Here is a 22,012-nt window from a genome sequence, read left to right as displayed (position 1 = left end):
AGGCCTCATTAGGTACACCGGAGCCTCCGAGATGATCTAGGCCCGTGCGTGCATGTCGATTTTTATGTGGGGAAATATTCAACTTTATATAGGAAATATTGTCACCCAATATGTGTACTAGATGGCGCTTTTATTACCGTTGCAAAGGGGGTCTTCCATAAATTGTCGCTTCTCACCCAATATGTGTACTAGATGGCGCTTTTATTACCGTTGCAAAGGGGGGGGGGTCTTCCATAAATTGTCGCTTTTCACCCAATATGTGTACTAGATGGCGCTTTTATTACCATTGCGACAGGGGGGGGGAGTCTTCCATAAATTGTCGCTGATATTTTAGGAGTTAATTATAAAAATTTTATGAAAGAGAAAGGTTTCACCCATAAATTAACGTAACTGTTTTAGGTAGAGAGCTGCAACTCCGTGGAAGAACTCCGAACCCCGTTGGGTTCCGCATTTAAGCGATAGGAACTCCGGGAGTTGGAAATGTTTTTCTGAGATAAAATTGGAGTTGGGTGGCAGTGGAAGTTTTCGTGTGATGGGAATAATGATAATTATAATTGCGGAGTTGGGAGGCAATGGAAAATTATCTTAAAACATGGAAATCTACGGAGTTGGAAAATATGACTCTGGTAAGTGGTAGGGCTTCAATTTAAAGCGGACTTTAGCGTTACTTGTCTTCAGAAGCTTCGTACGAAATTCTTTTTTCACCCGTAACCCCACGTGACACGTCCCCTCAGTGAGTCTATCACACTCTTTTCTCTTAAAACCATTGACAAGAGTCTCCATTCTAGCTTTGAGGCATATTTAAGTAAGGCAGTAGGCACATTGGCAGGCACAACTATTAACAGAATGGACTCTAGTGTTAGTATCTCTTGATTCGTGAAGTTCGTGGCCATATCCTTCAAAATAGCATTTGCGAAGCGAATCAGTCCGATTTTAATTAAATAGCTAATTTTAGAAACTAATCGTAAAATATGACTCAACGACAACGCGTAGCGCCTTTTTCCCCCAAATCTTAACTTTTAATGTCTAGAAGAATTTTATGAGTAAATATTATTTCTAATTTGAAAATGATAATTTATAAGCACTCGTGATATCAATCTCAGGTCAAATTTGAAAGAAAACTAATGACAGGGCTCCCACCAAAATCTCAAAAATAAATAGGGGAAAAAGGGACTTTTCACGATAAAAATAGGGTAAAATAGGGACCAAAATTCTAAAAGTAGGAACCAAAAAGGGACCACTGGTAAAACAAAATTATATCTATTCTGTGAAAATATCACAAACAGTTAGAAACCTTTTACTCTTTTCTATTTTTTAGACAAAAAAAAAGGATATTATTTCTGACTTTCTTTTGTTTATATTCTTATTCTAAAGGAGCGGTAGGTAAGACTTGATACTGGCTCTAATGTATAAGGAAGGTTTTTTTGATTAGAAGTAACTATTTTCGTATCATGTTTACTGATTTTTAAAAAATCCACTGAACTAGAATTTGGGCCTTTACAGGGTTCGTACAACATTTTTGGAATGAAATTCTCTGACTTTTCCAGGTTTTCCCTGACTAACTTGAACAAATTTCTCTGACCATTTGCAATAATGTACATGGCGAACATATATGAAAACCAGTCTAAATTCAGTCGAATAATTTTTGCACGATTTGTTATTGTTATAAAAATTAGTCAATTCGTTTAAATTTAACATTTAGTAAATCATAAATAACCGGAGCGAGCGAAGCGAGCTCCGCAAATTTGGGGCTCTGGTAAAATCTCAGACAAGACATTTTCAGGTCACCCTTATACTTTTTCTGAGGTTTATAAAAATAGGGTGATTTAAGGACCGAATACCAATTTTAGGGTAGATTAAGGACCTTGTAGGAAAATAAGGACTTTAGGGACTTTTAGGGACCTGGTGGGAGCCCTGTAATGAGCTACACGTTTTACTTGAAGTTTCTATTTTTCCAATTCTAAAGAGTAAAGAAATCTTCCAAAGACTAGAAATTAGAAAGGTTTTAATGGACGAAGTTAGAAGGAGTTTAAGAAATTTTAATTTTCATGTAAGGAATTGGAAGGAGTTTAATAAATTTTATTTTTCATGGAAGGAGTTGGGAGGAGTTTAAGAAATTTTAATTTTCATGGAAGGAGTTGGGAGGAGTTTTACATTTCGCTTGGCGGAGTTCTGCGGAGTTGAAACTTTTGATTATGGCATTGGGAGGAATTGGAGTCATTGTTCTGTATTGCCTTGGAGTTGGAAGGAGTTGGAGGTTAATATTTTAATTTTGCAGCTCTCTGGTTTTAGGGGCTATTTAGTTTTTATCGAATCTTTTGGTTAGATTGTGTGGACAACAAAATTAATCATGAGATTTTAACATTGTAGTGTTTTTAGTAAAACAAAACTTCTTTAAGTTGCTTATTCACAGTTTTATTAGGGAAAAGAAATATTTTTACTCCTTCATAACCTTAGCTTTTTTATCCTTTACATCTTTGGAATGATTGTTTAATAAAGTCTTTGGAAATTTTCTAAAACAATTTTTTACTATCCACGACCTCGGTCGGTTTCACCGCTCTACGTCTATGCCTTAACCTAATATTGTAGCAGTCGACGGGGTCACGAGGCTAAACTTATTTTCATTTCACGATACTAAAAGCGCCCCCAAGCGAGAAAACACGGCGAACTAAATTAGTTAAAAAAAAATATTCTCGCTTCGCAATAGCCACGGGCCTTGATCATCTCGGAGCCTCCGGTCCCTAAGCGTTCATGAATGCAAAAATGTATTCTACTAACCTCTACCGTTGAGATTTCATTTTCTGAGCCGGCATTTTTATCTTTATCTTTATCTTCAGTCTTGGAATGTTGGATGCCGGAAGGATGAACCCAGACTTCAAGTCTATCATTGTTTCGGTTCTTCCAGCCTTTTTTCAATTTCTCAGACTTTTCAGAGAAGCTTTTTTCCTCAACTTTCTTCTTTTCAACAACTTCGTACTGAAAAGTTAAAGGCCGGAATGCGAATTTACAATTTCATATCATAATCATATTTTATGACGAAAGTGGTATTACGTTACACTTTCGAGTCTCTACTTTCAAAATATCAAGTTTTTAATATAATTGAATTATTAAAGTTTCTATTTTTAAAACACATTGAAAAATCACGAAAACTCAGTTTCGATATATATCAATAATTTAGTCTTGTCGAGCTTGTTCGCCCGTTTAATGACATCACTATGACGTGAGGGGGGGGGAAAGCACGGGAATCCTATACGCGTCTGGAGCTTCTCGCCAGTCTAAACTCTGGATGGTCTGATAGCGGAGAGAGTCAGTTTTTGCCGGGACACGTGGCAAAAAGTGGAAAAAACCGGCAAAAAGTGGCAAAAACCTTTCCCCTATTGAAATGATAATTAGAAATGCTAACTTTGGCTTTGTATTTGTCATTCGTGTTATTATATGTCTTCCAACAGCTAATATGTCTCAATCTTAATCAGTTTTATAACATTTATTGTGTTTTAAACGTTCGAGCTAAATCCACTTTAAACTTACAACTTGTGAAATTTTGCTCGCATTCCAATGATCCTGGTTGCTTCGCATTTGATAACTAAACAATAATTTTTAAGCAGTTTCTAGCTTTAATCTGATTCGAAAACTCAAAATTAGCGAGTTGAAAAAAATAGTGTTGAGCGAAAAATAAGGACTGATTTTTCATTTATTTGTATAACAAAGCCAAAACGTTCTTTGCCACGCGGTTTTTTCTCCATTTTATACTGATAATGTAACCCAGTTCATAAGCCTATACAATTATGGTAGAATTTTGGACGTTTTATTTTCATTTCAAATCCGAATATTTTTATTTTTAAAATTTTAGTTCGTTATTTCCACATAAAGTGGAAAAAACCGCGGCAAAAAGGTTTTTGCCGCGCGGTTTTTACCTGGAAAAAACCGCGGCAAAAACTAGTTTTTGCCGCCCGGTTTTTTCCAGGTAAAAACCGCGGTTTTTTCCACCCCTGGCAAAAACGTGCCAACCCTGGAGAGAGTGGCGCCATCTCTAAGGGGAAAAATATATCTGTGACGTCAGGCTACGGGAAACATTTTAGCCTTAGTAAAAAGTGGATTTCAAATAATTTCAAATGAAGCATTTTCAAATGCATATTGCGGCCAAATAAGCAGCAGAAATCGGAGGGAGAATTAATTAAAAGCTTGATATTTTTGAATTCACAGAAATTAATTCTATCTTTTGTTATATAAATCAGAGCTGGTTTTTCAAACGAAGCTTCCCATTCCCTTTAATGTGAATAGACATTTACCTTTTTTCTGGCTTCATCAAAAAGACCTAATAAACTTTCTCTGGCACTGAGGAAGGGATTACTGGCGGCTAAACTACGCATGTAGTAATAAACAGCGTCTAATTTTCGTCTCTGTGAAACAAACGTTCATTTTCAACATTTGTTCAGCTTTAGAAAGATATTGAACTAGAAATTAAAACTTACGGAGCAAATAGCCAGGATCGCTAATTGATTATATGGGCGTCCGTTTTTAGGCGCAATTTGCTGAGCTTTCACGTACCAGCTGAAAACAAAACAAAAATTTCTAGCTAAATAAAACATTTAAAACTTTAAAGGGAGGATGAAATGGTCAGACAACCATTTTTTTAATCAATTTGTATTGATAAAATAACATCGATTCCATTAAAGGGAGGGTGAAGTAGAAAATCAAGTGATTTTTTATCGATTCTTCAACTAATTTTAAGACCAGTCTGCATAGTGAAACATTCAGGAAATACTTCCGAATGATTTTAAAATTCAAATTAGGTTCAGATTTTAAGGATAATTTTAAACAAGGACCTCCGACCAATCGCGTAACGCCCTGCCTTTTCATTAACAAAATTCTCGTGGCACGTTACGTGTCGAATGAAATTTATCACGAGATTTGATAAAAATTGCTAGCGATGTGAAAATCGTGGCGCGAGATATTGAGAGTGCAACGGAAATTTTGTTAACAGGAAGGCTGGGCGTTACGCGATTGGTCGGAGGTCCTTTTTTAAAATTATTCATAATATCTGAACCTAATTTGAATTTTAAAATCATTCGGAAGTATTTCCTGAATGTTTCACTATGCAGACTGGTCTTAAAATTAGTTGAAGAATCGATAAAAAATCACTTGATTTTCTACTTCACCCTCCCTTTAAGGGAAAGCATTTGGAGAGGTTTTATGTTATTTTATCAACATAAATCAATTAAAAATGGTTTTCTGACCATTTAATTTTCAATTTAAGGAACTTCATTATATCAGTTAATTTGAAAACAGCACTTCAAAAAACAATGAAATAAATAAATACCTTCGAGCTTTTCCGTAATTTGAGGTGTTCGTAGCTTGCTCGCGATATCGAGCCAAATCACCGAGACAGATGAACAACTTTTGAGTGCTAATTAGTATAATCTTCACGGAGTCCAATGGAATTGGTCTGGCAATCGAATCATTATCCAGATATTGCGAGAAATTGATTCCGAACGTTTCTTGCTGTTTTTCCAGAAGACTTTCGTAAAACACAGTTCCCTGAAAAGAAATGAATAATAAATTAGAAATTACAGGCACGAAAAAATTAACCAAGGCTAAGCGAAGGTCACGTGGTCCCCTACAAGTTGACTTTCCAACCGAACTCCAATTTTGGCTTGGCGAAGGTTAGTGGGCGGCATTTTTAAGTGCACTTATAAATGCCGCCCACATTTTCTCTTGCTTAATTTTGTCAAGAAAAAACTTGAGTTCGTAATGAAAGCCAACATGCAGGGGAACCACGTGACCCGCGCGTTGCTTTAACATGAAAATAGTAGGCCGATCAAAGGCGAGAACTCGATCGAGTCTCGAGTCGAGTACTCGACTAGAGACTTGAAAATCAAAATTTTAGGACTTGAGAACAGTTTCGAGTCCTCAAAAATCCTCACTACTGGACTCGAGGAGGATTCGAACCGAGGTTTAACACCATATCAAGTCCAAAAATATTTACCATGGATAAAGAATTTATTTTTCTTTCGTCTCTTGTCAGCACGCACAAATCTACATTACATAGTGGCCTAGCTTTCCCGTGCTGACAACCGAAGCTGCATCAAAGTATATATCGAATAAGCTGCCTTCGGAGATAGGGAGTTGCCAACCCTCTAGCGCGAAAACAAATTTCCTCACGCTCATCCTTTATCCATGTATTTAACCTGAACTCGGTGACCCGGAATTTTAAGTAAAGCGCGGTATCTAGTGGGGTTTTACCGATTTAGATTTTAGAGAAGACAGTTGATAGGACAAAAATTTGACGTCAGCTAGAACAAACCAAAACCAAAGCTAAAATTATGTTTATTGACGTTTGTTACTTTTTATATCCAAGCTGTGATATTTGAACAAATGAAGAGTAAAAAATGAAAGATATGATAAAATTTAGCCTTGATTTTGACATAAAATAATTTATTAAGACTCGACTGGGACTTGATATAATTTATCAGGACTCGACACTGGGCTTGAGACGTAGTTTTGAAGCTGCCTTTAGGACTCGAGGGCTCGGTACCAGTTAAAAGACTCGACTCGAGATTCTATAAGAGATTTTTTAGGACTCGAGACTCGTCTCGAAGCCCAAAAAACTGGACTCGCACAGGCCTAGAAAAAAGGTGATGACCAGTATTGTAAATTAACCGATTCCTATACCAATATCAAAGTTTTACCGATAAATTTTCACATTTCTTAATTTATATCGGGCCATTGCGAGTACTCGAAACTCCTTTTCCAAGGCTTAAAATCACTCGGAGTCCATTTTTTACTTTCCCAACAAGTCCGTTTTTTCTCGAAGATTCAATTTATTCGCAAAAGGGGTCTACTTAAACAGGCCATGGTAGAAGCATGGACTAACTAAAGCTAGCGTTAGTTAATCCACGGACAAAGAATGCGCGTGAGGAAATTATATGCACGCTATAGGATAGGCAACTCCCTATCTCGGACGACAACTTATTCTGTACATACTCTGTTACAGCAGCGGTTGTCAGCACGCGCAAAACTAGGTCTCTATGTAACGTAGCTTTGTACATGCTGTCAAGAGATCAAAAATTCGGCCACGAAAAAAAAAAAATCGGTAAAAATGCTCCAAAACCAAGTCCTATTCCAAATTTTTTTCCCATAGAAAAACCATTACGAAGAAAAATGGGTTGGTAGCGCACCTAACGACGAAAGTTGGAGCTAGCGGCGCTTTTGCCTTTAACATGGGGCTCGGTTAAAGCTGGCAGGCCTTAAGGCGCGTTTTCAATCAAGATTTTTTGAACAAAAATTAAGCTTTTGCTTCAAAAGTGGCAGCGGAAAGCCGAAGCAAAATATCTTGGTGTTTTCAAACAAGCTTCAAATTCAGCTTTTCGTCTTTTCAGGCTTTAAACCTTCGAGAAGCAGATATCTAAATGAGTTTGATATTTGCTTCTCATTTTCTTAAAGATTTTGCCGCTCAAAAAGAAAATGACGTCTATACACATGAAAATGTAATTTAAGTCACGCCCACTTGTAATTTTTTATTCATTTGAAGCTTGTTTGAAAACGATACGAGTTTCAGCTTTTCCGTTTTAATTCTTTTGAAGATTTTTTATCTTCGAAAGCCCGTCAAAAGTTCCCAAAAAAGCCACAGCGAAAAGCTTGGAAAAAGTTGATTGAAAACGGGCCTTAACAATAAATTTTAAGAATTTTGGACTCGAACGTCACGCTAGCTTCCACTAGTGCTAAAAAACAAACAAGGAGGATGGTCCAAAAAGCTTACCATAATGGCGCTAGGGGTGGAGCTAGGCTCAAATTTCCAAGTCCCTATTAGACTTGATTAAAACTTTTGGACTCGGAACCATGTTTTAACAAATTTAACTTGATTTGCTCAATGAGCCCTGGAAAATTGGACTCGGGGACTCGTGTAAACACTTTTCCAGGACTCTGACTCGAAACCTTAAAATGAGGACTCGCACGCCTCTAATATACATCAAAATCAATGACGTAACCGATATTGGTAAAATCAAATCGGAAAAAATTGGTAAATTAAGCTCCAACTGATACCTATATTGCGACAATTGCGATATCAGGGTTGCCACGGAATTTTCAGAACCAAATTCCCTGACTTTTCCAGGTTTTCCCTGACCCGTGGCAACCCTGGATCATATCCATAGGCGATACTGATCTCTGATCAATTTCACTAATGAAATGAAACTGTTAAATATAAAAGTTACTCACTTCTTCAACTAAATTGATGATAGCTTTGTTGAACTCCTCTTGCCGATTTGGGTGAATTTCTTTCAGCTTCCTGTAGGCCTCAATGACTTGATGAAAAGTGGACTTCCACAATGTGTTCTCAACATTTTTGTCAGCGCAAAATCTTGGATCCGCTAGAATGATGTTTTCGTAACGAAGCTGAATTTTCCATCTGAAACAACGAGAGAAGAGATATTAATTACATTTCAAAAAATCACAGAGATTTGTTAAGGCTTTTGATGTTATATTTGCAAATCTAAAACAATTTAATTGCAAAATGGTTCTCAGGCAAATTTAATCTCACTTCAATTAAGATAAGTAATGAGAGGGATTAGTACGTCCGACCCCTTGGTTGACTAAAGAGGTCAAATATCTATATTATATTATAATATTAATATATTAATATAATATCAGGGCTGTGCGTGTCCAGATTTTTGGGTGTCGGGTAAATTAGAATAGAAAATTTTCCCCACGGGTATCAGGTCCAATTTTCAATTACCCTTCCGGAGATTTTGATATTTTAGGGTGAGATTTCGGGATTTTACGTTATGATTTCGGGATTTCTAGATTTTAATGCGAGATTTCGGGATTTCTAGATTTTAATGTGAGATTTCGGGATTTCTAGATTTTAATGTGAGATTTCGGGATTTCTAGATTTTAATGTGAGATTTCGGGATTTCTAGATTTTAATGTGAGATTTCGGGATTTCTAGATTTTAATGTGATATTTCGAGATTTTAATGTGACACTTCGGGATTTCGAGATTTTAATGTGACACTTCGGGATTTCGAGATTTTAATGTGACACTTCGGGATTTCGAGATTTTAATGTGACACTTCGGGATTTCGAGATTTTAATGTGACACTTCGGGATTTCGAGATTTTAATGTGAGATCGGGATTTCTAGATTTTAATGTGAGATTTCGGGATTTCTAGATTTTAATGTGAGACTTCGGGATTTCGAGATTTTAATGTGAGACTTCGGGATTTCGAGATTTTAATGTGACATTTCGGGATTTCGAGATTTTAATGTGACATTTCGGGATTTCGAGATTTTAATGTGAGATTTCGGGATTTCGAGATTTTAATGTGAGACTTCGGGATTTCGAGATTTTAATGTGAGACTTCGGCATTTCTAGATTTAAATGTGAGATTTCGGCATTTCTAGATTTAAATGTGAGATTTCGGCATTTCCAGATTTAAATGTGAGATTTCGGGATTTTAATGTGAGACTTTGGGATTTCGAGATTTTAATGTGAGATTTCGAGATTTTAGCTGAAGATTTCGGGATTTTCTGATTTTAATTTAGGGATTTTGTGATTTCTATATTTTGACGTGAGATTTCGGGATTTAGAGATTTTAAGAGTAAGATTTCGAGAGAGATTTTAAAGGTAAGATTTCGGAATTTCGACAGAGATTTTAAAGGTAAGATTTCGGAATTTCGACAGAGATTTTAAAGGTAAGATTTCGGAATTTCGACAGAGATTTTAAACAGATTTCAAACAAACTGTACGGGATTTTGACAAAGGTCCGACCCCTCGACTTCTTACCTGCACCTTCCCAACGCTTTTTGATCTATATTTTCAAGGCCTTTGGATAGATATGTATTGAGTTCTCTTTCAAGCAAACCGATATCACACAAATTCTTCTCAACTATTGGTTTGATCCTAAAAAAAAACAAAGATATCCAATTTATACAGAATCGATTAATTCAACTGGTAAATTAACTCGTTCGCATTGGTGGCGCACCTTTTGTTACGATTCTCTTGAGGATGAATGACAGTTTCTGAATAAGGCTGTGGAAACAATCCATTCTGAGGTGGTGGTGGCGGAGGTATCTGAGTGTTGGATGGAATTGGCAGGTAAACGGATGCTGGTTGGTGAAGCCTGTACTGATGAGGATAATTTTGGACAATTGGTTTTACGGCCGTCCCGGGATGAGATGATGGCCCTTGATTCTGTTGCTGCTGCACATGATGATAAAGGTTGTGCTGCTCGCTGTAGGATGGAATCCCGCCAGGATAAACGTTATTAGGCATCATATTACGAGGAATAATCGGCTGATGATACGATGGAACTGAATGATGGTTTGGCGCGGGTTGCGATGGATTATACAACGTTTTATATTGCATAGGCTCCGAAACGCGACCGTACTGAACATTTTGCATCTGACCCGAAGAGGGAGTAGGAGTGGTAGACTGTCCGATACTGTCCCAAGTGACTTTAATAATTCCTTTTTCCGTTTTAGCCAAGTCGTTTGTACGATATGTCGATAAATTATCTTTGTTACGTTGAAATCTTGGAGGCGGATTTTGTTGAAAATCGCTCGTTGGTCGATCCGATCTCGATGACGTACTAAGACTCGCATCGCCGCTACTGCTCTCGGATAACTTTCTGTTATTACTAGTACGATTTGGTGGATAATCGGAACTCTTCGCACCGGAATATCTTCGGATGTTGTTATTACCATTACCACCTCCAACATTATCGCTCGTAACCACCTTAGCGGCGTTCCTTGAATTCTCCTCATCAGTTACTTCCTGATTCCAGTCAGTAATTTTCTGTCGTGATTCAAATATCAGTGTGGGTCGGGTGCCTCCTCCTAATTCCATTTCGTAATCTAGACCGCTCGAAGGAGAATCTCTTCCGGCGGCTATAATAATTTCGGATGGTATTGGTCGGTTTTCAGTAGCCTTGGCGAGTAGATTTGGTGACCTGCCACGACCTCGACCTTTCGGAGAGCTGAATTTTGACGGAGTTAATTCCAGTACCTTATTCAGCGATGGCTCGGGACTAGGCGTTGAGTTAATGATTCTATTAATCTCAAGCTCATTCTTCTTAGTTTGAGGCTTACTCGATTCTTTCGCTACGTTTGCGTTAAAACTCGACTGGTCTTCATTCCGAGGTTTACTGGCAACCTTTTCACGTTGCTGCACAGGCAAATTTTCTACCAAATTTGAAGAATCTTTACCCTTTTTCGACTTTCTTCCCGATTTACCCTTCAGAGAATTTCGGTTGTCGCGCGACACTGACGTCTTAGTATTGGTATTGGTATTGGGTGTATTGGTATTGGGTTGTAAATTATTTCTAGTCACGTGGTTGTTGTCACTACTTCGGGAGTTCTCGGGGACCCTGGATTGTCTAACTCGAGAATTGGAACTGTTCGCGGCGTTTACAATGTCTTGTTGAGATTGAGATTGAGATCCCTTAAAATCACAATTTGGTTGTTTAATAACCAAACAAGTATAGTTCGTTTTATTTAAAGTTCGGTGTTGATCAACGTTAACTTTTTGATTCTGTCGTTCCTGATCTTTCTGTAACGAATTATCGGATGCTTGTCGATGATTTTGGTGGTCAGCTCGATCATAATCTCCTAATGACGATCTATTATCTATTAAACTACATTGATCATCTCCCTTTTCAGAAGGTTCCGGTGTAGTACATTGCGCCACTATCTTTGGTTTCGGTATGTACTTCGGTTGATCGGGTCGTTTGCCGCGATATTTTTTCTGCGTGCTGTTTTTTTCTTTATCCATTCTATGAGAGTTCCTTTTCTCTGTAGTGTTGAGTGGAGGTTTTGCTTTATTTTGCGAGGATTCTGGTTGAGCAAGAGCTAAATCGTGGTTGCCACTGTTTAGAGTAACGGACCAGTTTTCTTCACCATCCGGTGCTCGTTCCTCGTCAGAACCATTTGTTTTTGGACTATGCTTGTGCAATAATCCCATTCCAGGTCGATATATTGCTAGAGATGGTCTTTTTATATCCTTGGAGATTAGACTTTGGCTGTTTTTCAGCTTTTCATTCAGCACTACATTGTCTAAAACAATGCCATTTGATATTATTCCTAAAATAAAAAAATTAAGTTCAACGTCATTATTAAGACCACTGCGAAGCTGTAGGGTCAACTTTATGGACATAAGACATAACCAAGGGTAAAAGATCCTTGGTTGAACCTTACAGTCAGGGTTCATACAACTTTTGGAAAACAATTTCCCTGAATTTTCCAGGTTTTTCCCCATATACTTCCCTGAGTTTTCCAGGTTTTTCCCCTATATGGAGCATCCTATGGAGCAAATGTTAACGAAGGAGGGGGGGGGGCAAATAGGGCTATTACATAATCAAAGGACATCCCCGTATCTCTAATATAACCAGAGTTACGAGCCTCCAAAGTATAGTGTAATGTTAATCCTATGGAGGGGGGTATGTTCACGAACATTTTGCTTAATTACTCGGCCCCTGATTGACGCAAATTTCCCTGATTTCCCTGAATTTTACTAAAAATTCTAAATTTCCCTGAGGTTTTTGTCAACTATTTATTTCCCTGATTTTTCCAGGTTTGTATGAACCCTGTAACTGTAACCTTTCCTACATTACTCAACCCTCGTATAACAACAACCAACATAACTTAACTGAAACTTTTCCAACAATATTCAACTCTAATATAACCTAACTGAAACCTAAACGATAATAACCCAAACCCTAACACAACACCAACATAACGTAACTAAAACCAGGGATGAAGAATACTGATATAGCGGCTTATCTTTTTCATATCAGTATAGATAGTTTTCACACATGGAGGATTCATACCATTTACACCAGGAGACCTGGCTACCTAGAGGACAGAAATCCGTCTTCTTTTCATCCTCCAGGTAGCCCGGTCTCCTGGTGTAAATGGTATGAGTTCTCCATGCGTGAAAACCATCTATCAGCCGCCAATATTGGCTTCATGTAAACCGATATTTCCAGGAAAAACTCGACAAAATATAAGGTACACAATTGAAACACATCACACAAATTTATTCCCACAATTTAACATTTCCCTTTAAAAATGGAAGGTTTTCCACAATCTCAGTTTTATTATGCCGTTGTTCACGACTATGAGAAAGTAATTTCCCTAGTTTCCCATACATCCCACAAACAATCGAAGGCGACACTGACGTTTTCTCATGTGTTTGGGGTCACTAACGTACACTATGAACTTTTCACTCCTGGTCCATAAGTTTGCTTATAATGCTACTTCTTGTTGAACAAAGAAAGGTTAAGCTTCATTTTTACCAAAAACCAAGCAAGAATTTAACATAGACGATACAATTTTATATGGAAGGGGGTTAAGGCTAAAATATGTAGCGGTACCACATTAAACGAAAGAGATGTGCGACACATGTCTCTAATAAAACAAAGACAAAAAACGTAAATGGTCCTAAGTAATGCTGATTATACTCTTGGAAACAATATTCATGGACAGGGTTCATACAACTTTTGGAAATAAATTTCCCCGAGATTTCCAGGTTTTTCCCCATATACTCCCCTGAGTTTTCCAGGTTTTTCCCGTATATGGAGTATCCTACGGAGAAAATGTTAACGAAGGAGGGGGGGGGGCAAATATGACTATTACACAATCCAAGGACATCCCCGTATCTCTAATATAACCAGAGTTATGAGCCTCCAAAGTATAGTGTAATGTTAATCCTATGGAGGGGATGTTTATGGGCATTTTGCTTAATTACTCGGCCCCAGTTTGACGCAAATTTCCCTGAATTTTACTAAAAATTCCATAATTTCCCTGAGTTTTCCCTGAGGTTTTTGTCAACTATTTATTTCTCCGATTATTCCAGGTTTTCCCTGTTTTCCAGGTTTCTATGAACCCTGATATTATTTTTTAATAGGTCGATAATATCAGCTACGAATTTCCTATATATCATCTGTACTCATATCGGTGCATTGATCCCTAACTAAAACCCAAGCAATAATAACCCAAACTTATTCTAACCTAACCTAAAAGAAACAACGTAACAACACCTTAAGGTTGACATCTTATCGTCCAAACTAATAATAACTGGATATCGCGGAACAATGATGTAGTCTGAACGCCTCTGAACATGGCCTCAGCTTCAATATTAATAAATGCGCTGTACTTCACCTAGGATCCTCTAACCCACGGTATACTTATCGTCTCTACGGTCAACCTATCCGTGCCACCCTATCTGAATCTGACCTGGGTGTTACAATGGACCCATCCCTTAAATTTACCTCCCACACCAATAAAGTCTCTAAAAGGATTTATTCCCTATCAGGCTTAATTCGTCGTAATTTTAACAACCGCTCCCCAGCCCTCATTAAAACCCTCTATAATGCATTGGCCCTCCCTATTTTTGACTATGCCTCCCCTATTTGGACACCATCTTCCTCCCTTGGTATTACTGCCCTACAGAAAGCCCAAAACAAATTTACTAAACTAACTCAAAAATTAGATAAACTCCCTGCCCCTTCTCGATTAGAAAAACTTAAAATTGATCCCGTCATTATCCGCCATAAAATTAACAACCTATGTTTACTTCATGACTTCTTTAATAACAAATTGGCACTTAACGTTGAAACTTTTTTCCACCCTGCACCGTATCCCTCTACCCGTGGACACTCCCTTAAACTTGCAAAACCACGCGCCCTGACGTCTATCCGCCAACATCATTTCACCCACACTGTTATCTCAGATTGGAACGCACTCCCTGAATCTATTATTACCATCTCAGATAAATCAAAATTTCGCGCTAAGTTATCGGCTCACTTCAATAATACCCCAAATTGACCTGTAGTCATACCGTTTTTTACTTTGTTACTTATCTTTTTTCTACTTGTCATTTATTTTTTTTTTTTTTTTTACTTTGTTACTTATCTCTTTTTGTTTTTTTTTCTTTTTTTGCTAATGTATAACTAAATCGTTAATCTCTGTATAACTAAATCGTTAATCTCTCTCGGTTGTACTAACCAAGCTCTAATGGCTTACCTGTACTGAACTAAATAAATAAATAAATAAGTCAACGAAAGTGTAATGTTCATGGCTTTTCCAGCTAGGCTATGATATCGCAATGAACAATTTTTGTTAAATTATAAAGACAATATAAATATTGAAAACTTATATCAATGGAAAGATTAAGAACGCCTCTACAAATGATAAAAAACATTTAATTGTGACATTATTAGCCATAATAATACTGTTAGAGATGAGAGCAGAAAGTATAGAAATCTGGGTAGATTTTAGAACAGAGGACACTGTATAGACGCGGGTTTTGAGTCCCAAGAGGCACAATTATAATCAACCTACAAACTATGGTCGCCTATATTTGCTGGGGGACAAGACAAGACACTAAATTATAAGATTAAGATTCTCTCAATAATAAAAATAAAGATAATTTCAAAATAATAGTTAAGCCTTGGCATAAACTCGAGTAATCCCTAAATACGACGGCATTTGTCATTATTTATTTTCTTACCTTTCTCCACACTTCCTCTTGAATTAAAATCACAGTTGGAATTGGAAAGATTTAACGCTGATATTGACCTATTAGCCATAATACACTTTTTACGAAACCATAATTAAACCTTATACCAAAAAAAAAGGTTTTCGTAAAAAATACAAAAAATGAATTACAATGTCGGTAAACAAATGTCTGTTTATTCCATAGACATATAACCTATATACACTCTTTATATGTCTATGGTTTATTCCGTTACTCGGTTCAGGCACAGCCCACTCGATCACGCAACTTCGGGAAAGAGACAGGGTGGGAAATAAGGATATTTTTTAAACTGGACGCGTCGTCTGCTAAACTAAAGAAGTGGGCAGACTTGTAAATAGGGGGTACCAGGGAGCCTGTGACACCCAGGAAAATTCACAGGACACCCTGAAAAAATATTTTTAGGGGGGCGTCGGGTACCACCCGGGTACCCTGAAAAATTCGGGGCGATGAGAACTCTCCCCCATAACGACAGACCAAATCATAGCCTTCAAAAAAGAGAATAAAAATAAAATGAAGAGTATTTCCCTCAAAACTGTGGCAGGAAAGCCCGGAATGCATCCTTCCCTCCCTCTTTTTTGTTTTGGGCTTCCTCCCTTACTCCCTAGCCTCTGTTCCCTTCCCTCCCTTTAGGCGAGTGTGAGTGTGACGTGGTTTCTAGGATCAAGAGTTCAAGACTCAAAAGTGAAAGTAAAAGTTAAAAATACGCGGCTTTTCCTCGACACCAAAAAAGTTCTATGCCTCGAGAGAGAATTCTCTCTGATGCCTCAGTATAATATTCAGTTTTTTTATTTATTTACCCTTGTCCACTAGGGAGCCCCGGGTACCCAAGAAAATTGGGCTTTGGGGGGGTCGGGAGCCCGCAGGGCTCCCGATGAAATTATCACTATTTACAAGCCTGGAACAGACTTAGAAATAGGGATATTTTTTAAACTAGTCCTTGGGACCAGTGACCCCCCCTAGTGTCCTAAATAATAAACTGATCTCCGGAGTGGTCCCAGCCTTTGTTCTCCTATAGATTTGCAATTAATAAACTGGTCCCGAGGACCAGTAACCCCCACTTTTTGAATTAAAAAACTAGTCCAAGCAATTAATAAACTGGTTTTGGAGCAGTGGACGTGTGCTATTTCTAAGTCTGGTCTGGAAGTGGGTAATTAAATAGTTGAGAATATCAACTATTTAATTACCCATCTCTACTTGAGATAATGTCTGTACTCTGGTTACCCTTGAATTTTCATAGTGGTCCCGTGGACCACTGACGCCCTTCCGATTTAATTTTTAATCTGGTCGTTTGCCCTGTTCCACCGCCTTATTTCCCACACTGTTCAGCACCATGAAGCGTTTGCCCCAATTGAAAGAGCAGAAGAAACCGAAAGTAAAGCCGGGAGTGTGGCGCACTCCTGTATGCCAAGCTTCTGGGCGCCAAAGTCTGAGGGAATAAGACACATGTCGGCGATCCTACCCTATAGGTGCCGACTGCCCCGTGTCCGCCGGAGGTGACTTGACCCCCACACCCCGTCCGTCACCTCCCAAGTAAACCTCATTTCCTTCCCCTGCTTACACACATACTGAAACCTGTATAATCACATCCTTGCCGAGGTCCTCTGACCCACTCGCATTGAAACATCCAAAAAAAAAAAAGTAATTGAATTGACGAAAAATTTCAAAACCGCGCATGCGCCAAAGCATCCTAGTTGCCAAATTGTATTTTGGATAGCAGTTTGTTGCGTTGAGATTGAAGTTTTTATCAATTGTATTTAAATTAGTTAAATGGTGTCGTGTTGTATTAATGGTTGTAAAAGCAGGAGCGAAAATTCCGCTTTTAAATTCCATAGAATTCCAACTGAAAGATTTAAAATTTGGGGTAGAATTATTAAGTTTTATAGACCTAGTTTCAAGGGGCCATTGAAAAAAGGTTTGAGAATTTGTGGTCGGCATTTTGTGTCTGGCTATCCTGGCTGGGATCGCAGTGATCCAGATTGGATTCCTACCTTAAACTTTCCAAAAAAATGCAAGGTTTCTCCTTCCAAATTAAAGTTAGCGAGTGAAAGAAAGGCTAGATTTGAAAGAAGAGCGGGGAAAAAGGTAAATTCTAACAATAATAATAATAATAATAGAGCGCCATAGGGACTTGGCAATAGAGTAATATCGGTTATGGGGAGGGTGACATTAAACTCCGCCCATTCGCCATTTTGGTGGCAGAATTTAACATGAGCTCTATAGCCACCAGAAGGTGACGCCATCTGTTGGCTTGTTAATTTCATTGGCTGAAAAACCAATGACGGCTCACCCCCCTCAGCAAATATTACTCTATTCGGGCATAACTCCGCCCCCAGCGCCATTAATTTTAACAGAATGAAAGCTATGTAAGCCCCTCCTCCTGGTATGTTTTTTAGCACCAGTGGAAGGTAGCCTGACGTTGCATGATGTAGTACTGCCAAGTCCCTATTCGTGGGGAAAGGAGAGCCTTTGAGGCGGGGTTTCGCTAGTCCCCGCCTAGGCGCCATATTGTCTCTGTATTAGTTGAAGGGGAAAACGTCACAGTTGGGCCTGCCAATAAACGAAGCTGCTGAAGAACTCTATGCTAATTTTCCCGCACAATATGGCGCCTAGGCGGGGACTAGCGAAACCCCGCCTCAAAGGCTCTCCTTCCCCCCCCAATAGGGACTTGGCAGTACTACGTCATGCGACGTCAGGCTACCTTCCACTAGTGCTAAAAAACATACCAGGAGGAGGGGCTTATATAGCTTTCATTCTGTTAAAAAAAACATACCATAATGGCGCTGGGGTGGAGTTAAGCCCGAATTGCCAAGTCCCAACTATACTGAGCGTTAGGCCTTTGCTCTAAAATGTTACATTTTTTTTAAAGGAAGAGGCCTATGAAGTGGTCCGTAACGATTTAATACTCAAATCAAGATTGCAAGTGTCTTTACACTTTCATAGCTCGTATAGTAGCCGTGACATTAGTAATGAGGAAAATATAAATGTTACGAATGTTGAAATGAACGTTAACGAGGCTGGTATTGATGAAACCAACTTAATTTCGTTGGAAAAATTGGAAATGGACATGAATAAAAGTGCGGAGGCTAAATCTGACAGCAGAATTACGGAAGAACAGAAATCGTTCTGCAATGTTAGCGCAATAACTATTGAAACGTTCGATAACAGTCTGGAGGCATCGAACAAAACGAATACAACAGACGCCGTTCGCTCTGTTGCATGTCAGACTGATTATATGGATCTTGAGCAAGAGAATAGGACCCTACAAGAAAAGATTAAAAACCTTGAAAAGAAGCTAAGGAGTAAAACATGGACAGTTGATAAAATAAAAGATAGCGACGAAAGAACGAAATTTTACACGGGAATGCCGACATTCGCTGTTTTTATGTGGCTTTTCAAGTAATATTGTTTTTAAAGGGAGGGTGAAGTAGAAAATCAAGTGATTTTTTTTATCGATCCTAATACTAATTATAAGACCATTCTGCATGCACAGTGAAACATTCAGGAAATACTTCCGAATGATTTTAAAATTAAAATTAGGTTCAGATTTTAAGGATAATTTTAAAGAAGCCCCTCCGACCAATCGCGTAACGCCCTGCCTTTTAATTAACAAAATTCTCGTGGCACGCATGCTCCGTGTCTCGCGCCACGATTATCACGTCGCGCGCGAATTTTATCAAATCTCGTGATAAATTTCATTCAAAACGGAGCATGCGTGCCACGAGAATTTTGTTAATTAATAAAAAGGCAGGGGGTTACGCGATTGGTCGGAGGAAAATCATTCGGAAACTGTATTTCCTGAATGTTTCACTATGCAGACTGGTCTTATAATTAGTAGAAGAATCGAGGGGCTAGCCACTTACGAAATATGGTGTACAAGCCTTAAGAAATATATTTCAATATTTCGAGAAATATCGGAAATATTGGGAAATAATGAGAAATATCGGAAATATTGGGAAATAATGAGAAATATCGGAAATATTGGGAAATAATGAGAAATATCGGAAATATTAGGAAATAATGAGAAATATCGGAAATATTAAGAAATAGTGAGAAATATCGGAAATATTGGAAATACGAAGGAATAATGGAAATATTGGAAATTTAAGGGAAATATCGTGAAAATATTGGAAATTTTAGGAGAAATATCAGGAAATAAAGAAATACAAAAATAATAGAAATACTGAGAAATATTAGAAATACGAAGGAATAATCGAAATATTGGAAATTTTAGGAGAAATATCGGGAAATAAAGAAATACAAAAATAATAGAAATAAATCGGAAATATTTGGAAATAAGAAATCTGGTGTACATTTTTTGGGGAAGTGAGTAGCCCCTCGAGAAGAATAGATAAAAAATCACTTGATTTTCTACTTCACCCTCCCTTTAAAATGTCCGCTTGCTTTCGCTGTTACTAACTCTGTATATTTACAGTTTTTTACAGCCAAAGGCTGAAAGAATGACCTATTGGAATGGGTTCCAGCAGGGTCAAAGATCACCGACTAAGACGCGAACATTTAAACTCCCTTTAATAGATCAGTTTTTAGGCGTAATGATGAGACTTAAACTTGGTCTTCCTGTTAAAGACATAGCCGACAAATTCGATATTTCTGCAACAACAAACTTTTCTGATATTTTCGCAACGTGGATTAAACTTATGGAATTGGAATTGGCGCAACTATGCCCATTTCCAAGCAAGGCATTAGTGCGGAAGTATATGCCGGAAGCCTTTAAGAAATACCCTAATACGAGAATAATTGTAGACTGTACCGAAATTTTCGTTGAACGATCGAAATCTACGACCACACAATTCTCAAATTGTAAAAATCATGATACCATTAAATTTTTAGTGGGTATTACGCCGGGTGGGGTGATTTCTTTTGTGTCCAAAGGTTGGGAAGGACATGTATCTGACAAAGTCATAACAAGGGATTCAAATCTTATGTTATTACTCGAAGAATCAGATAATGTCATGGCAGATAAGGATCTGTTGAAAGAAAAAATCTGCCTCCGTTTTTGAAAGATAGAGCGCGAACACAATTCTCCGAGAAAGAAATATTAGACGTAAGAAGTGTAACGGAATTAAGAATTAATGTAGAAAAAGTTATTGGTAGAGTTAAGAGTACTTTTCATATTTTTGATGGCACAATTCCTATTACTATGGCAGAAATTACATCTAGCGTGTTTGCTGTATGTTGCTATTTAACAAATATTTATGAACCTTTATCATAAATATCAGTTTATTTTTCACTGTAGAATTATAATAGGAACTTGAATAAAATTGTAACGGGACTTTTCACACACAATTTTTTTCCAAAATAAAAATTTTCTTAAACAATTAAGGATACATCTTTTATCTAAAATGACTCTACTCATTGTCAAGTTGAATTAAAAACGGTACAATATAATTTGTGAAAAAATGTACCAGCTTTGGTAGAAGCATGGAGGAAGGATACGAGCTATGGGCTCTTTACGAGAGGCCAACTAATAGGCTACAGTCTGGGAAATAGCACACTTCCTCTGGTCCATAACCAGTTTATTAATTGCTTGGACTAGTTTTTTAATTCAAAAAGTGGGGGTTACTGGTCCTCGGGAAAAGTTTATTAATTGCAAATCTATAGAAGAACAAAGGCTGGGACCACTCCGGAGACCAGTTTATTATTTAGGACACTAGGGGGTCACTGGTCCTAAGGACTAGTTTAAAAAATATCCTTATTTCCCAGCCTGGCTATGGGCTCTATAGGAGAGGCCAACTAATAGGCGCGCGAGAAGCCGAAAAGGGACACCGTGGCGCCGCCAGACGGCGAGTAAAGTAACTAAAGTTTTAAAAAAAATTCAAAACCATGGCGGAAACAACAAATCGAAACATGTGGTTAATAAATGTGCTCCTAACTGCAAAAATAATAAAGAAAATGCTAGAAATTTGTTTTTTTCCGATTTCCCAAAAATACCTGTTAATTACACGTTATTGCGCAATAATATTTTTTAAACTTTAGTTACTTTACTCGCCGTTTGGCGGCGCCACAGTGTCCCTTTTTGGCTTCTCGCTAGCCTATTAGTTGGCCTCTCGTATAGAGCCCATAGCTCGTATCCTTCCTCCATGGTAGAAGTTTGTTCTGCAAAAATAGGCCTTTCCGAAAAAGTCTGAGCCCGGGGCATCTTGTTTCAAAGGTCCCGCGCACGCGCATATCAAGCGGATAAACGTCACTGATACGACAGCAAGCGCCATCTGGTGCTGGATTATCGGGATATAGTTAGGGTTAACGGCTTTTTTTAACTGTTATAAATATATATTTTACAAAATTAAGTATAAATAATAACTAACAAGAACTATAAACTCGAAAGTACAAAAATACGACTATGACGTTAAATCTTAGACAGAAAGCGTACTTTGTTTTGATTGGCTGCTGCTAGAATTGAACAAATTCGAATGAACTGCTGCCGGACCTTTTACCCAGGATTCCTTTGGGTTTTTTTTTT

General features: G+C 37.9%; 2 protein-coding genes across 3 annotated transcripts in view; one reads left to right on the top strand and one right to left on the bottom strand.

The window, feature by feature from the left end:
* LOC149708733 (telomerase-binding protein EST1A-like) overlaps positions 1-15,703 on the bottom strand; it is a 61,269-nt gene extending 45,566 nt beyond the window's left edge. Inside the window, exons 1-8 of the mRNA XM_089864274.1 lie at positions 15,508-15,703; positions 9,983-12,077; positions 9,784-9,900; positions 8,218-8,407; positions 5,321-5,538; positions 4,473-4,551; positions 4,290-4,400; positions 2,779-2,976 (exon numbers count right to left, since the gene is read on the bottom strand). Coding sequence (XP_089720400.1) covers positions 2,779-2,976; positions 4,290-4,400; positions 4,473-4,551; positions 5,321-5,538; positions 8,218-8,407; positions 9,784-9,900; positions 9,983-12,077; positions 15,508-15,586 — 3,087 coding nt within the window. The 5' untranslated portion in view covers positions 15,587-15,703. The remainder of the gene's footprint in view (positions 1-2,778; positions 2,977-4,289; positions 4,401-4,472; positions 4,552-5,320; positions 5,539-8,217; positions 8,408-9,783; positions 9,901-9,982; positions 12,078-15,507) is intronic.
* Positions 15,704-17,215: 1,512 nt separating this feature from the next.
* LOC149708732 (uncharacterized) lies at positions 17,216-20,870 on the top strand. 2 transcript variants are annotated; one of them, XM_089864275.1, is made up of 3 exons: positions 17,216-17,616; positions 18,401-18,930; positions 19,967-20,870. In XM_089864275.1, exons 1-3 carry the CDS (start codon positions 17,302-17,304, stop codon positions 20,550-20,552), a joined length of 1,431 nt encoding a protein of 476 aa, XP_089720401.1. In that variant the 5' UTR covers positions 17,216-17,301; the 3' UTR covers positions 20,553-20,870. The 2 variants fall into 2 exon arrangements, with proteins under 2 accessions (XP_089720401.1, XP_089720402.1); XM_089864276.1 differs by having other exon boundaries at positions 17,490-17,616; positions 18,405-18,930.
* The last annotated feature ends 1,142 nt before the right edge of the window (positions 20,871-22,012 follow it).

This window comes from Phalangium opilio, unplaced genomic scaffold (genome assembly GCF_054372755.1).
Source record: "Phalangium opilio isolate 3A_F unplaced genomic scaffold, DU_Popi_V2 ptg000013l_1, whole genome shotgun sequence".
Lineage (NCBI taxonomy): Eukaryota > Metazoa > Arthropoda > Arachnida > Opiliones > Phalangiidae > Phalangium > Phalangium opilio.
Note: the sequence above shows the minus strand (reverse complement) of the source record. Positions and strands in the feature narration are given on the sequence as shown.

Coding starts and splice junctions, on each gene's coding strand:
- LOC149708732 (XM_089864275.1), top strand. CDS start 17,302: ATGGTGTCGTGTTGTATTAATGGTTGTAAAAGCAGGAGCGAAAATTCC. Junction 17,617..18,400: donor AAAGAAGAGCGGGGAAAAAG/GTAAATTCTAAC, acceptor TTTTTTTTAAAG/GAAGAGGCCTATGAAGTGGT. Junction 18,931..19,966: donor GTTTTTATGTGGCTTTTCAA/GTAATATTGTTT, acceptor GTATATTTACAG/TTTTTTACAGCCAAAGGCTG.